The following is a 14,126-nucleotide window of genomic DNA, read 5'->3' on the forward strand; positions in this document are numbered from 1 at the left end:
CGATTTGGAAAATTCCACTCGCAACAGCGGTAAATTGGCGGAAAAAGTTTGTATGAAAGTTATTTGTTTACCGTCCGATCAGTTTCAAAATCATTACAAATTTGTTTGAGAACATTGATTTTATAACATACGGGCAAGGCCGGGTTATACCCGCTAGTAGATTATATGTATAAGTATAGATAAATCAAAAATATTGCTTTTCTCTTCTTGCTTTATTTTATCGAGTTAGTTAACTGTGTGTTTAAAATTTATAATAAGGATACAGGGCTCACAGATATCAGCAACATAAATTCTAAACAGACATTAACCGAACTGACTTGATAATTTACAATTATTTGTAACAACGAATATCAAATTATTGCTTGAAACGGTTTTTTATGAGAATACATAACAAAAATCTTTTGACAACGGATGGAATACATTGACTGAGGGAATATGTGGGAAGAGCACCACAATACTGACAGTATTGAGAAAACAAAAATATTTAACAAAACAAAATTATATTCATATATATATATGTATAGTATTCATATATTTGTGGCTATTGCTGTGGCTCAATTACTCCTCTTCTTCGCCATCAATGATTGCCTTGAAGCTGAAGGGCTGGAAGGCATAGCCCAAGCCCTCGTAAAATTTGCTCATGAACTCCACCCAATGCAGACGCAAGGTGTGCAGGAAGGCGGACAAACCCTCCATCATGACCAAAATGGCCAGAGTGAACATGCACCAGGCGCCGAAAATGACAAACAGAGCAATTGCGCCGGTATAGGGCGCCATTTTCAGGCCCAACGACAGCACCATGCTCCACAGCACCTCGGACAGTTCTGAAAGTAATTTAAGATACATTAAAAAAAGTTAAACTTAAAGATTTTAAAGTACTTACGAGCATGAGCCAAGGACAAGGCCCAGAGACGCAGATACGAGGCCGTATGCGAGATAGTACTGAGCACGTATTCTATGGTGTGGATGGCTTGATGAATGTAGATTTCGCTCATGGGCTCATCTTCGTGACCGTGAGCGCCGCCAGCACCTTCCTCTTGTCCTGAGGAGCCAGTGGGCAATGGTGTCTCACCCTCGGCTAGCTCCATGTTGCCTGTCAGCTCGCCATTGTGCTTGACCTGTCCACAAATTAAAAATCAACAAAAGCTATTCCTTCAGCCTGATTACGCTCTACTTACATGTGCGACGGTGTTGCGGCGGGTGAATTTGATGTACAGCGGCTTGCCCAGCAGCATCCATGGCACGCAGATGAGGCCAATGATGACAAAGGTTTTCTGCAGGCCATCCTGTGCGTCAAACATGAACTCTTTGCAACCACTTGGTGGCGGTGTGTTTTTGAACAACATCATGTTGATGAACATGATCAGCACAGATGGAGCACAGCCAGGAGTCTCGGGTTGGATGTCGGTGAAGGCGCTGTATTTGAACCACTTAAAGAACCTAAAAGGAATTAAAATATATGTAATATGTGATAAGATAAGTCACACAATTCACTTACATCATGAACACCATGTAGCCGAAGAGCAGCAGCAGGAACAGAATTTGAGGTACAAACTCCAGGAAGATGGAGGCGTAACGCTTGAAATGCACAAAATTACAAACGGACATGCAGACACCAAAGACCATGTGCAGCACACCGATAATAATGGACAGCTTCATCTTGAAACTGTTGAGAAAGATGATCTTGTTGTCTGCCAACTGCCAAATAGGATCCAGGCCCAGAGGATAGACACCCTTGGCGGAAGTGCGCGGTGGCATCTGTAGACTCGGATTGGCCAGCACGGTCGATGTGTTGTAGTTGTTCACCCAGTTCGATCCAAACAGATTCATGGATTTGGAGAACACATCGTTGTAGATGAAGCCCGTGTAGCAAGAGAACAGACCCATGAGGAGAATGATATAGCGGCCGCCAAAGAAGATGTTCCAGATTTCGCCTCCGTTCTTAATCCGAGCCAGCTTCCTCTCACTGAGCACCATCCAAGCGCCAAACAACAGCAGTATGAGGCCATGACCCAAATCGCCAAACATAACGGCGAAGAGGAAGGGGAATGTAATGCAAGTGTACAGAGCCGGATTGCACTCGCGGTACGAGGCAATGCCGTAGGCATCAATAAGGTTCTGGAAGCCGCGCGTGAACTTGTTGGTGCGATTGAAAGTGGGCGGCATTTCGTTCGTATCGATAACATTGAGGAATGATGGAATTGTGCTGCCCACAGCAGCTGAGCCGTCGGAAAGAGCCTTCTGCACGATGTGCAAATCCTTCGTTGGCACCCAGCACTCGCCGATGAGGCACTTCTTGGTCACATCCATGTTGAACAGATTGAGCGTATGATAAATGGCCTTCATCTTCTTGACCATGATCGACCACGAGGGCAGATTCTTGGAGACAGTTGCGAGCACACGGCTGCGATGATCCTCGGTCTGGCTAAGTACCAGCTTCAGATCTTCAAGGCGTGTACGGACATTCTTGACCATCTCCTCGCGCTCGTTGTGCGAGCTGGGGCAGGGATACAGGGAGGCATGGAAGCCGGTGCACACCTTCTTGATGCGATTCTTTAGCTGCTCGCCCTGGAAAAAGGCCACAAAGACGGTCTTATAGATTGGATGTCCAGTGGCTGGATCGTTCAGAGGCTCGTCCAAATCAGAACGCTTAAGGAACACATTGCCACGCGAGATACGCCACAGCATGCGCTCGAAGCCAAAGACACGTTCACGATTGATGACTCCCGCCACGAATCCAAGACGTCCACGGTGCTGGACAGTCGCTTCATCAATAACGCCGGCGCCGCGATTGCTGGAGTCCAGATTGAGCACCTCCTGGTCGGAGAAGAAGCCCTGCGTATTCTCCAGCACCTTGCGCAGTTCCGTCAGCTCCAAATAGTTGGACTTCATGTTCACCTCGTTCTGGGCCAGCTCAATCATTTCCGATTCGGTTTTCTCTAAGTGTGCCTCCAGATCGATGATCTCGCGTGGATTGGGCGCACGCGGTATATCATCCTGGATATCCGGCAGCGCAATGCCGTCCTTCTTAATCTCCGTCTCGATGTAGCGTATCTTCCGCTCCAGCTCATCGCAGCGACGCACCTCCGTCACGAACTTGCGTTGGAAGACATTCACAGTGCAGTTCAGCTGTGGGAATGACAAAGGGAATTACGAATGACTTTCGTTTTCGAATATTTCGTGTTCGTCTGGACTTACATCGCGAAACTGCACACAGCCGGTTTCGCCCAGCTCCGAGACGGAGGTGTATGCGGCCTCTGGTTGTATAAACATCTGGCATAATGCCATTTGCTCACTGCGGAACATATCCCCCATCTTGGCGACGCTTCACGTTCCCTGCATAAAATAGATAGAGTGAGAAGATGCGGGGGCAGGTTAGTTTTAAACATTCCACAGACATGCAATTAAAATTCAAATAGAAAAAAATATTCAGCAGCCAGACGAAGACGTCGTCGTTGTCTCCGTTGCCGTCGTCGCCTGGCAAGTGATTTGAATTGTTTTTGTTTGTTGTATTTTTGTTTTGGCCTAACCATGACAGCCAATGGCTTCTTTTGTCTAGCATATCGTATACGATACGCAGGGAAAGCTCGCTTGAGCGGACAGCCACATTTAAATGTTTTCGTCCTTCATCAGCAGGAGATGTCTACTCAAAAGTTATGAAAATAATTTTTGTTAACATTTACCTTGGTTTATATTTCTACATATTTCTGTAATATTGGCACTAAGAAACGGAGCCCGTTATTCGGGCGTTCACTGTACTCGCAAGCATATGCTGCACGCGCCATAAAATTTTGTAAATGCCCGCAGAAAACGGTCGAGGAAATTTTCATTGGCGCTGTTTCGAAAAGCGAACTTATTTTGTTGTATTTATCTACACGGATTTGTTTTACATATTATTTATTGTTCTTTTCATTTGTTTATCCCTTTTCTTAATTCAGTAGCATGTGTTTAATCGTAATTACTTGTGCACATTGCCATGCACCGTCGAAATGAAAACCATAAAATAATTCATGGTATTACGTGGGTAGCGTAAATCATTCCAATTATTCCTTGGGAGTAAATGTAAATGAAATTGTGTTCTCAGAAAGTTTATCATTCTCAGTACAATAATCCATATTACAGCAACAACTTTTGTTTTATGCTTTTGCAATATATTTAAGTAAGAAGAGTAAGCATGAGTATTTCAACTTGAAACTTGATAGTTTCTCTGACTCATTCTCGAAGTTTTATTGGATTTCGCCCCAAAACCTTATTGTTATTATATTTATGCACACTCAAACAAAAAAATATACAATTTAAATATTTAATAAAAAAACCCAATTTCAATAAATTATTAAAAATTCTTACACGCGAAGCATACTTTTTATATCCCGAATAAAAATCAAAATTGATAGTTTCACGATCGAGATAAAAAGTTTTCTAACAAGAATAGAATTTGTGTGGATCACATTGTTTATTATTATAATACTTATTTAATCTTTTAAGCTGTTCGTAGACATTTTTTCACATACATTCACATACTTTGAATTCTTGAAATATTTGAATAGCATATTTTCTTTATACATTTAATAATGTTAAGTAGTTTTTTTTTTGTGCGTGTTATTAGTTGACGCAATGGAATAATATTGGAAATCTAGCAAAGTCGATTAATCATATTAACTGATAAATATCTGTTTTATCAGAATGCTGCCAAAAACATATGAGAATATGAGACTGGACACAGTCGAAATCGACGGCACTTACAGATAATGCGTGTGATTAATGTTTTTGATTTAATTAGAGCGCGTTGCACTAAGCAACGCAGCTGCTGCGGGTGGTTCTCTGTTGGCTAAAACAGAGTGCTCTAGTCGTGAGTGCCCTACTAGAAGATACCTCGAACCCAGTGCCCAGCTGCAGTTGCAAACATTCTAGCTTCCTTGTGTATGTACATACATACCCCATACTCAATTACTTCGACGTTTATTGTCCGAAGTTTATCCAAAATGCAGGGCATAAACCCGAAACCAAATGTGCCTGAATTTCAAAGCTCAAGACTATGCCAATGTTTTTTAAGCAACTTGAGGAAAGATATAAAAACTTTAAATATTTTGGATTGTTGTATACTAGACAAAAGTATACATAAGTAAATTTGGAACCCCTTGCTTTAATAATTCCGAAATATGGTCAAATAACAGGATTTACATATCGATTTTTATCGATTTCTGAAAACCGAACAGCTTATCGATGATTTCGAACAAACTGAAGGAGCTACTTTCAATATTTCAGTCTCTTAAAGTCCCTAAGACACATACAAACTAAGCTCGTCGTCATAATCCAGAACATCTACTTTATCGGGGTGGAGAGGGTTGTTGCATACATGTGTACAAAACCAGGATACCCTTTGCAATGCGTTCAGGGTATAAAAAGTAAAACAAATAGAATGAGCACACAGACGCGACGCGCCAAGGTTCACTGTGACATCATCCGACTCGAAACAGTCAACGACACGGACGACAGTGCGACGCGTCGCACATTATCGAACTTTAATGGCCTGGCCAGGAATTAGCTTTAGCTTATGTACATATGTAGATATACATACATATCAGAATGATGATAAATGTGCCCGTACATACATACTGAATGCTCGTTAAAAAGCATTTGTATTTATGTCCGCCTTCTGCCCGCCGTTTGCATACAATTTTATGCTAGCCTCTTGGCTGCCGGCCAGCTGCTTACCTAGAAGTTGTCCCCAATGGAACCTGGATCTGTCCGCGGCGTGAACTACATACAAGCTGAGCCAGCAATTGCATGGCATTCAGGCACTCAGGCATTCATATTTTTTAACCCAATTCAAGCCCCTTGCAATTCGAGCAGCTCCACACAAAAAAAAAAATTTATCGCGCCTGTTGCTTATTTAAACCGGCTGCTGTTGCTTGAGGAATGCCACAGGTATTTTTATACCCTTACATAGAGTGTTCTTATTTTCTTCCCGAAATGTGTAACATCTTCGCTCCTATTTAGTATATAAATAAATGTACTAATAACTAACTAATAATAATAACTGATATAGCTTTTTCCGTCTGTCTGTTTCTATGTAAATTAGATTTCAAGCTAATGATTTGAGCCATATTTCTGCTGTAGGCAGTACAAAAGTGGAAAAGTTTTAATTGTTTTGTTCTTGCAACATATCATGAGCATGCTCCGCTCAACATCGGAGTACTATAGAGTATTTAATCATCGGACCCCGAAAATAACTTATTTTCGCTTAGATTTGGTTTTTATTCCTTCATTTACTCGACACCCGATCTGACTGTACTGTTTGGCATTTTTATAATACATTTTATCAGAATATATGAAAGAATATTTATAGCAACGCAATTAAAATAATCAAAATTAAACGAGCATAGCACAATTATCGCTGCCAATTATTAGCTGCCAATTCCGTAATGGATAAATGTGTGCAGCGGGTAGTTAATGTGCTGCCTAAACGGAAGTCTCCGATTTTTGCATTTATCAACACTCAACGGCTGATTCGACAGAACCTTTCAATGAATGTTTCTCTGTAGAATTTTACAACAAGTTTTTATCAACATTTATGGGTTCTCTACCAAAGTAAAGCAATGAATATAAAAATTCTTCGAGCAGTACACAATTATCGCTAAATAAGTTAGCAATTCCACAAAAGATAACAGTTGGGAAATTCTATTTGAATTAGTGCTTAAACAGAAGCCTGCTTATAGAGTACATACTAACTACGTACAATGTACATTAAACATGCATTGTAGTTTAAGTACAGCTGCTTTTACTAGGCGAGCCAGTATAATTTAAAACTAATTTGGGCCATACACGTGGGTAATTGATTGGCATCAATGAATGAAGGGCTCATAAATTGTTAACGATTTCTGCTACTTGGTCACACCTATAACTGGAGCGAGTTAGAAATGTATATACAGTGAAAGTTCTACTAACGGAAACCTCTTTTGGGTAGACATCACCTTAAGCCGGTCAGTTTTGAGTCCTAATATTTCGGATTACTTTTTATGGTACAGAGCCCTTGCTTGGGTGTGTGCTTTCTAGATTTTTTTAAAAACATTTCTCCAAATAATATTCAAAAGCCGAGCCATATTCTTAGCAGGACAAAAGAACGTTGAAATCATAAATGTTCTCACAAGAGCTTCTACTGTATGTGGATACGTGTGTAGTTTTTTAGGCAGCACTGTCAGCAACTGTCATACACACAAACAGCAATCACATATCGTTTTTAATTAAGCTTCAATTAATACGAAACTTTTCAAGCTGTATTTCAACTTGCCTTGCTTAACACGATATGCGCTTTTAAGCCAATATATTGTATATATGAACATGCATATGTACAAGCATACCGATATCGTGTGTAAGTATGTATACTTTTGTTAACCACAAAAAAAGGCACAAATATTTTTTCAGTTTCTAAACACGCACAACAAAACGACAGGCAAATAACTGTAAACCAGTTCAACTTAAAAACAACTAAACACACCGTTGCCGTCTGCTCGAATGCTCTCGCTCCCGCTGCCTGGCCGTGCCTGGCAGTTTACTTTTCGCTGGTCATTTTCGTGAGTAAGTCGGGCTGGACGTGTAACGTGTGGGTGTCAGTTTGTGTCTCGGTTTGCTTTACATACGCATAACATTTGCCAATGTGTGAGAGTGTGTGCGTTTACTGTCGCTCCCGAATGCACGCAAGAAGCGGGTGAGTCTTAATTACATTTTAACGAAGCAACAGCACTTCGTGTTTAACGCTAATGGCATTGGCGACCCCCGTCAATGTACGCCCCTGCCAGGCTCAGTTAATATCGCTACGACAACGAAGTTTCGTTAAAAAATTGTTTGTTTTGTTTGTTTTTTGCTCTCATGCGCGCTTGCTCTTTTGTGCGCTCACTTAAGACTATGTGTGTGTGTGTGCAACGTTTATTTGGTCATTTTTATTCAATATATTTTTTATCATTTTGTGCTTAATTTTTTGACAGTTTTTCATAACTATTATCTATGAAGCAAAACAAGCATTTTGATAAAAAAATTTAAAATACAAATGTTATGCCTGCGATAAGAGCAATGATAAACTTTGAGGAAAATATTTAACATAAGAGACTCAAAAGCCCCGCCCAGACGTTGATAACCAGGCCAAAGTTATATAAGTGGGGACTACGACTCGAGCACACGCCAAGCGTTTAATACCCTTAATAAGTGTAATACTTCAAATACCTAGAGTCTGAATCTAGAGCTTTTATAGACTTCCTATGAATAAGCAAATATATACAAACGATCGGCAGTAGTTCTAATCAAAATGATTGATGGAAGTGCTTGTGAATATTTATGATCGGCTCATAAATCATAATTCAATTGAAATTAATGCACTTCTATTAAGAGAGCTACTTAAGTATTGTTTAAAAAACATTCAAACACGCATTCTAAAGATGTTCTGTGAGAAAAGTGCAGGTCACATGATATGGGGGATTGCATAAAACTCAGCTCTGTAACGCCACTGGTCGCACACACACACACACACACGAACGCGAACTGCTGACTAACGTGCGTGAGAGACCACAGATACTCTGGAATAGATACTCAGCACGTCTACAGCTAACTGTTACGCTCGCTGCGGGGGCAGGTGGCGGGCGTCAGCTGGTGTCGCGGCATTTACTTTGACATTAGTCCCATGACGAGTCGCAGAGCTGCGCCCACAAATGATGCCTGCTGCTCTGTGTAGGCATCACGTGCGGGGACAGTAATTGTTTAATTTTCATTTAAACATGCACTGTTAAGGCGCCTTGTACGCACGCTGTCTTTTTTTTTAACAGAAGATCACCTTGAAGTCACACGCGAATTTATATATATGTACATAGTATATATTCTACATACAATATATGTACATATGTACTTGCCCGACAGTCTTACGATTTTATCTGTTGTTTTATCTTAATTTATCGGTTTGTTTTATTTGCGCGTCTTCTTGCTTACCTTTGCAGTTTTGAGACTGATTTTTAATACAAAATATTCAAGATTCCCCAAGCGAACGTGCGTTAAATTTAGAACTTGTTTTGCCCGTTGCGCCTGTATAGGTTATTAAAACGATCTCGACGGAGCCAAAAGAGCACACGTCTGGTTAACACCGACGTTCACTTGCTTTTGATGTTAAGTATTCAGCTGTGGCGAACATGAAGCCAATAGTAGCGCACGCTCACTCTCTCGCTCTCTCTGTCACTCGCTGGCTCTCCTTTGAGAAGTACTGTGTGGTGTATGGCGGCCTCCGAGCATGCTAAATATTCATATGTGTGCATACTTATATAAATTCACACACGCACACAAACTGTATATATGTAGATACGTGTGATCAAGTTTTTCTCTTATCATAAATCGAAATACAAAAGTCCAAGCCCTCAAGTGCTATATATTTATTTTGTGTGTTTGCAAATACATACATATGTACGTATAATTTTAAAAAAGAGACACTATCAATTATAATTAACAATGCGTCAAAAGAGTAATTCCCTGGGCTTGATAAGCAAGTTGATATTGATTATATGTGTTTTGGTTATGTCAGTCTTATAAATCGTTCAAATTCAGTACTAAACAAATGGGTCTTGGCAACCAAGTACGTTAAGTTTAAACGCACAACATACATATGTATGAGTGTTTGTATGTTTCATGCTACCAGGGCTGCTACACTTAACAGTTGTTGTGGTGGGTTGTCGATAATTGCTGGCGGAATGCTATTTACATTTTTTTTGTAGACTTGTGTGCAACTGTTCAACTGTTGAACAAATTTTATTTAATCTTATTTTACAGCCCAAAGCCGAAGTATGTCCTATAATGGCTACACCCAACTGCCTAGCGGTAGCATCGACTACGAGCACCGCCATCAACAGGTGGTGGCCAACACCTACGATGTCCTGCAGCGCACGACCGAAAGCATACAGCGTTCCAATCAGGTGGCCATCGAGACGGAAAACATTGGGACTGGGGTAAACTAAAAAGAAACATTTAAAAAATATGCTTGGCTAATAATCTTTTTCATATGCCACACACAGGTGCTCGGAGAACTCGGTGAACAGCGTGAATCACTGCTGCGCACCACACGCCGCCTGGAGGATGCCGATCAGGAATTGTCAAAGTCACGGATCATCATACGCAAACTGAGCCGTGAAGTTCTTTACAACAAGATTGTATTAATATTAATTATCATTCTGGAAGTGGCCATACTCATTGGCCTGCTGGTTTTAAAGTTTGCCCAGCTGTGAAGGGCGGGCGGCATCAATCGATTTATTATCCCAAAGTCTAGATCTATTCGTAGTGGATATGGACTTTTATTAAATATTTTTATATTTTCTTCTAACATTCATGTTAAACCCATGCCTTAGACATATAGAGTTAAGTTACTATAAATCGTATATATGATCGATATTAATAAAACACAGCTAAAAGTTATGGAGATTTTTTCGATCCCTTATCTACACATTTCACATTTAGTATATGCGGGAATAACAATGATTATTTATATATATATATATATGTATATATATTCATATGTTTATCGCGATTATTTGGCATAAAGCAAGTTGCATGCAATGGATAAAGAACGCATTTAAAATAGTTGTTTATGTTCGCAAAATACTTGATGTACGCTACGATTTAAGTAAATACACGCGTTTCTATTTGAGATAACAAAGTAAAACGTAAATGATGTGTTCGAGAGTAAACCGATTTTGTGTAACCACTTCAAAAAGAGCGATTTAATGGTTTTTGTGGCTGGAATGCAGCTCAACGTTTAAGTAATTTTCAATTATCCTTTGGTAACACTATGGACCAGCCAAATACGCGTCGATCGAAGCCGCAGGAGAACAAGTCACAATTAAGTAGAGGCTCCTCCGCCCAGGCGACGGACGAGACCATGCGACGATGCCCCTGGCGGCTGGTTCGCGGTAAACGCGCCACACGCTGTCCATTCAAATCAAATAGTCGAATCTGTCGGTTGTCGTGGGGTATAGCTATAATACCGCCACTGGAGACAGCTAAGCGATTTACGGATGAATCTGTCCGTATGGTGGCCAGGGCTGAGCGCATATTGCGCAACTCCCATACTTTGATAGTGCGGTCATCTGAACCCGAGACGACTTTATCGTCGCGCGCAAAAACGCTTGATGTGACCGACTCGGTGTGTCCCTGGAAGACGGATACTGCAGGTATCGGATCGCGGAAGTCCCATAAACGGAAGGTGGTGTCACGTGATGCGGTCACAACCAGACGCTGCGTTGGATGTGCCGAAACATGGGTAAGCTCATGATCGTGGCCGGTTAGTGGCTGTAGGGGCTGTGCCGTTTCCACATCCCACAATATTGCAGTGCGATCCCAGCTGCCTGTGATAATCTGGTCCATGCTCGAAAGCCAATCTGCAGCGACTACAACTGAAAGATGGCCACCAGGTCCACTGAACTCGCAGAGCGGCGTACGCAATGTGTCCACTCGGTCCCGATCCTCCAGCTGGCCATCACTGTCATCAAGCTCCTCCTCGGACGAGTGCCCCTTTCTATAAATGCATGAACTAATAATTGTGCAACTTTCTTAAATCTATAATCTCTCACTTGGGCACTTCCCAGTTGACCGCTGCTTGCCAAATGTGCGCAGTGCCATCGCCACTGCCTGTTAACACCAGATCTCGATGCTGGTGGAACTTAATTGAGTTGACGGATCCTGCGTGTCCTTGGTACTGCAGCAAGCAACGGGCACTCTCTATGCCCCAAATGCAGGCGGTGTGATCGGCTGACGCTGTGCCAATAATGGGCTGACCCACTTTGGCGGCTACCTGCCATATGCCATCCTTGTGGCCACCAAATTCGCGCACCACTGAACTGACCACCGTCTGCGCCTTGAAACTGGACACAATACGGCTGGTCTGCGCTTTGATCTTATTACTGGCCTTTACCTTGCTGCCACCGGTTGCGCTGCTCAGCTTGGCTTTGAGACTCTTGTGTGTGCTGGAAGCGGCAGCCAGCAAGCTAGCGCCAATTTCGTCGCTCAGAGGAGCCGAAGGTGTGGCGGGCGTAGCTGCCAATGAGGCACCACCACTGCCTGTGGCGACCAGCGAACCAGTGGTGACTCCGCCCGCTGCGGAACGTTGATCGTAAGGCGTCAGCGAATCTTTGGTGTTTGCGGTGGCGATTTCGAGTTTATCCTGGACTGCAAGCAAAGATCAACAACATTTTTCATACGGCTGGCGCACTCTTTCAGAAGAGTCTACTCACGATTCAGGTTCTCCAGGTACAGCTGCTCAAATTCCTTTTCGATTTGGGCAAACAGGAAGTGCAGGCGGGCACGAAATGGCGCATCCTCGGGTATTATGGAGATGTCCTCGGTTAGACTTGTTAGCCGCGTTTTTGTTGCCGTTGCCTTCATTGTGATGTTTTTGTTTTGCTTGTGTATTTGTTTCTTCACGTCTGCCAGTTTATTTCTGACTTCCGCAACAGTGCGTTTCCCGTCAGCTGGGTTGTTGTTAACAATCCAATTAGTGGATAATTTTAATGGTAGCTGTTCGTACTTTATTGATCCAATTCCATTATATATATTCGTGTTGCATGAATATTTTTCTTTGGGTTTTGATGTTTTGCAGTGTTGAAAAACATCTAATCGCGAAATGCAATCTTTTTCTACACTGAAAACAAACGCAGCTGAATAACAACATTGAACATCAGCTGATTTACTTAACCGATATGTGTGCCTGAAGTTTTACTAGATACCCTTTGACATGACTTAAAAATTTTGTTTTTAAGATTGCTATCAATACGAATATCAATATATCTGCCACCCAATAATTAAGAGACATTTTAACTAATAGACCAAGAATTTAAACAAATGAATGTGTAAGTTTAGAAAAAATCAGAGAAACCGCATAACAATACGTAGAGAAGCCAAGCTTTCATTATCAATCATTTACATAAAGGTTAACATTTGTTTTTATGCACATTATTTGGCCACATCGCTGACGCAGACTGACCAACAAATAAACAATACAGTTAAGAGCTCTTAATAAATATTAAAAAACAAATTAAAATGCGCAAAACATGGGTGAAACGCGAGAATATCTACTACAAACCATTCTACAAGGACAAATCCAAAATGTTTTTGCTGTTAATATTTTTGGTTGGAATCTCATTCATTGCCTATCAGGTTAGTAAACGATTTTGTGTTAAATATTGTTTTATTTTAATAAACAAAAGTAAATAATAGGCTTTCTCGCTGAATCAGTTGCCCAGCGTTCAGCAGCTGCGACGCAAACACAAACAAATGATGCAGTCTCTGGGCAGCAAACAGCTGGATGTGGATGACTTTGATGGCGGAGGCGGTGCCGGATGGGGTCTTAATCTAGCTGTGCCTGCCACCCAAGATGTAGACGCTATTAAGATTATACGGTACGTTTTAATGCAGAGTAAATGTCAGCTATATAACAATAACCACGTCTACCATGTGAAGCGGCATACGGCTCTTCGACTATGATTCCTACAAGCCCAATTATAAAGGCAATTTCAAGTGCCTGGATGGTAGCAAGGAGATTCCGTTTGACCATCTCAATGACAACTATTGCGACTGTGATGCTGATGGCAGCGATGAGCCGAGCACGAATGCCTGCGCCAATGGGCGTTTTTATTGCAAATACCAAAAAAGACATATCACGGGACGTGGCCTGGACGTCTGGGTTTGGGCGTCTCGGGTGAACGACAACGTTTGTGATTGCTGCGATGGCAGCGACGAATGGACGACACATGCCAAGTGCCAAAATAAATGTGCGTAGCTTTTCTTAGGTGCAGCTAAGCAGACCACCGGGCGCAGAACTCCACTTCTATCTCATACGCATCTCAAAGATTACTATATTAGTGTTAAAATCGCATCACAAAAGATATTTTTTGTAGAACATTTTTGATTACGATTACGATAAACTTGTAGTTTATTTAAAAAAAAAAAAAAAAAATAACTAGGCGGTATGTTTAAGTAGACTGAATAAAACACATTAATCATAAAAATGCAACTGCACAATATTATCTAACATTATGATCAATCGAGACCTCTTGGTTTTGATTGTTTCTACTGGTTGACATGGTCCAAGAAAACCGCACTTA

The 14,126-nt window shown here is 41.5% G+C and overlaps 4 protein-coding genes across 4 annotated transcripts; 2 read left to right on the forward strand and 2 right to left on the reverse strand.

The window, feature by feature from the left end:
* Positions 1-193: 193 nt before the first annotated feature.
* Vha100-2 (V-type ATPase subunit a family protein Vha100-2) lies at positions 194-9,141 on the reverse strand. The gene is made up of 6 exons (XM_064696889.1): positions 8,977-9,141; positions 3,199-3,336; positions 1,499-3,129; positions 1,179-1,440; positions 884-1,118; positions 194-824 (listed from the first exon to the last, which is right to left on the reverse strand). Exons 2-6 carry the CDS (start codon positions 3,313-3,315, stop codon positions 559-561), a joined length of 2,511 nt encoding a protein of 836 aa, XP_064552959.1. The 5' UTR covers positions 3,316-3,336; positions 8,977-9,141; the 3' UTR covers positions 194-558.
* A 607-nt stretch (positions 9,142-9,748) lies between these two features.
* Vti1b (Vesicle transport through interaction with t-SNAREs 1b) lies at positions 9,749-10,443 on the forward strand. Its single transcript, XM_064696894.1, has 2 exons — positions 9,749-9,980; positions 10,047-10,443. The coding sequence occupies exons 1-2, from the start codon at positions 9,819-9,821 to the stop codon at positions 10,254-10,256; spliced, it is 372 nt and encodes a 123-aa protein (XP_064552964.1). The 5' UTR covers positions 9,749-9,818; the 3' UTR covers positions 10,257-10,443.
* A 46-nt stretch (positions 10,444-10,489) lies between these two features.
* On the reverse strand, positions 10,490-12,717 carry Wdr37 (WD repeat domain 37). Its single transcript, XM_064696891.1, has 3 exons — positions 12,258-12,717; positions 11,598-12,192; positions 10,490-11,542 (listed from the first exon to the last, which is right to left on the reverse strand). Exons 1-3 carry the CDS (start codon positions 12,406-12,408, stop codon positions 10,795-10,797), a joined length of 1,494 nt encoding a protein of 497 aa, XP_064552961.1. The 5' UTR covers positions 12,409-12,717; the 3' UTR covers positions 10,490-10,794.
* Positions 12,718-12,961: 244 nt separating this feature from the next.
* On the forward strand, positions 12,962-13,981 carry LOC135438547 (uncharacterized). Its single transcript, XM_064696893.1, has 3 exons — positions 12,962-13,179; positions 13,240-13,421; positions 13,483-13,981. The coding sequence occupies exons 1-3, from the start codon at positions 13,063-13,065 to the stop codon at positions 13,799-13,801; spliced, it is 618 nt and encodes a 205-aa protein (XP_064552963.1). The 5' UTR covers positions 12,962-13,062; the 3' UTR covers positions 13,802-13,981.
* Positions 13,982-14,126: the final 145 nt, after the last annotated feature.

Source organism: Drosophila montana, unplaced genomic scaffold (assembly GCF_035044405.1).
Source record: "Drosophila montana isolate Dmon_TW-CO22-7 unplaced genomic scaffold, ASM3504440v1 contig_3848_1, whole genome shotgun sequence".
NCBI classification, from domain to species: domain Eukaryota; kingdom Metazoa; phylum Arthropoda; class Insecta; order Diptera; family Drosophilidae; genus Drosophila; species Drosophila montana.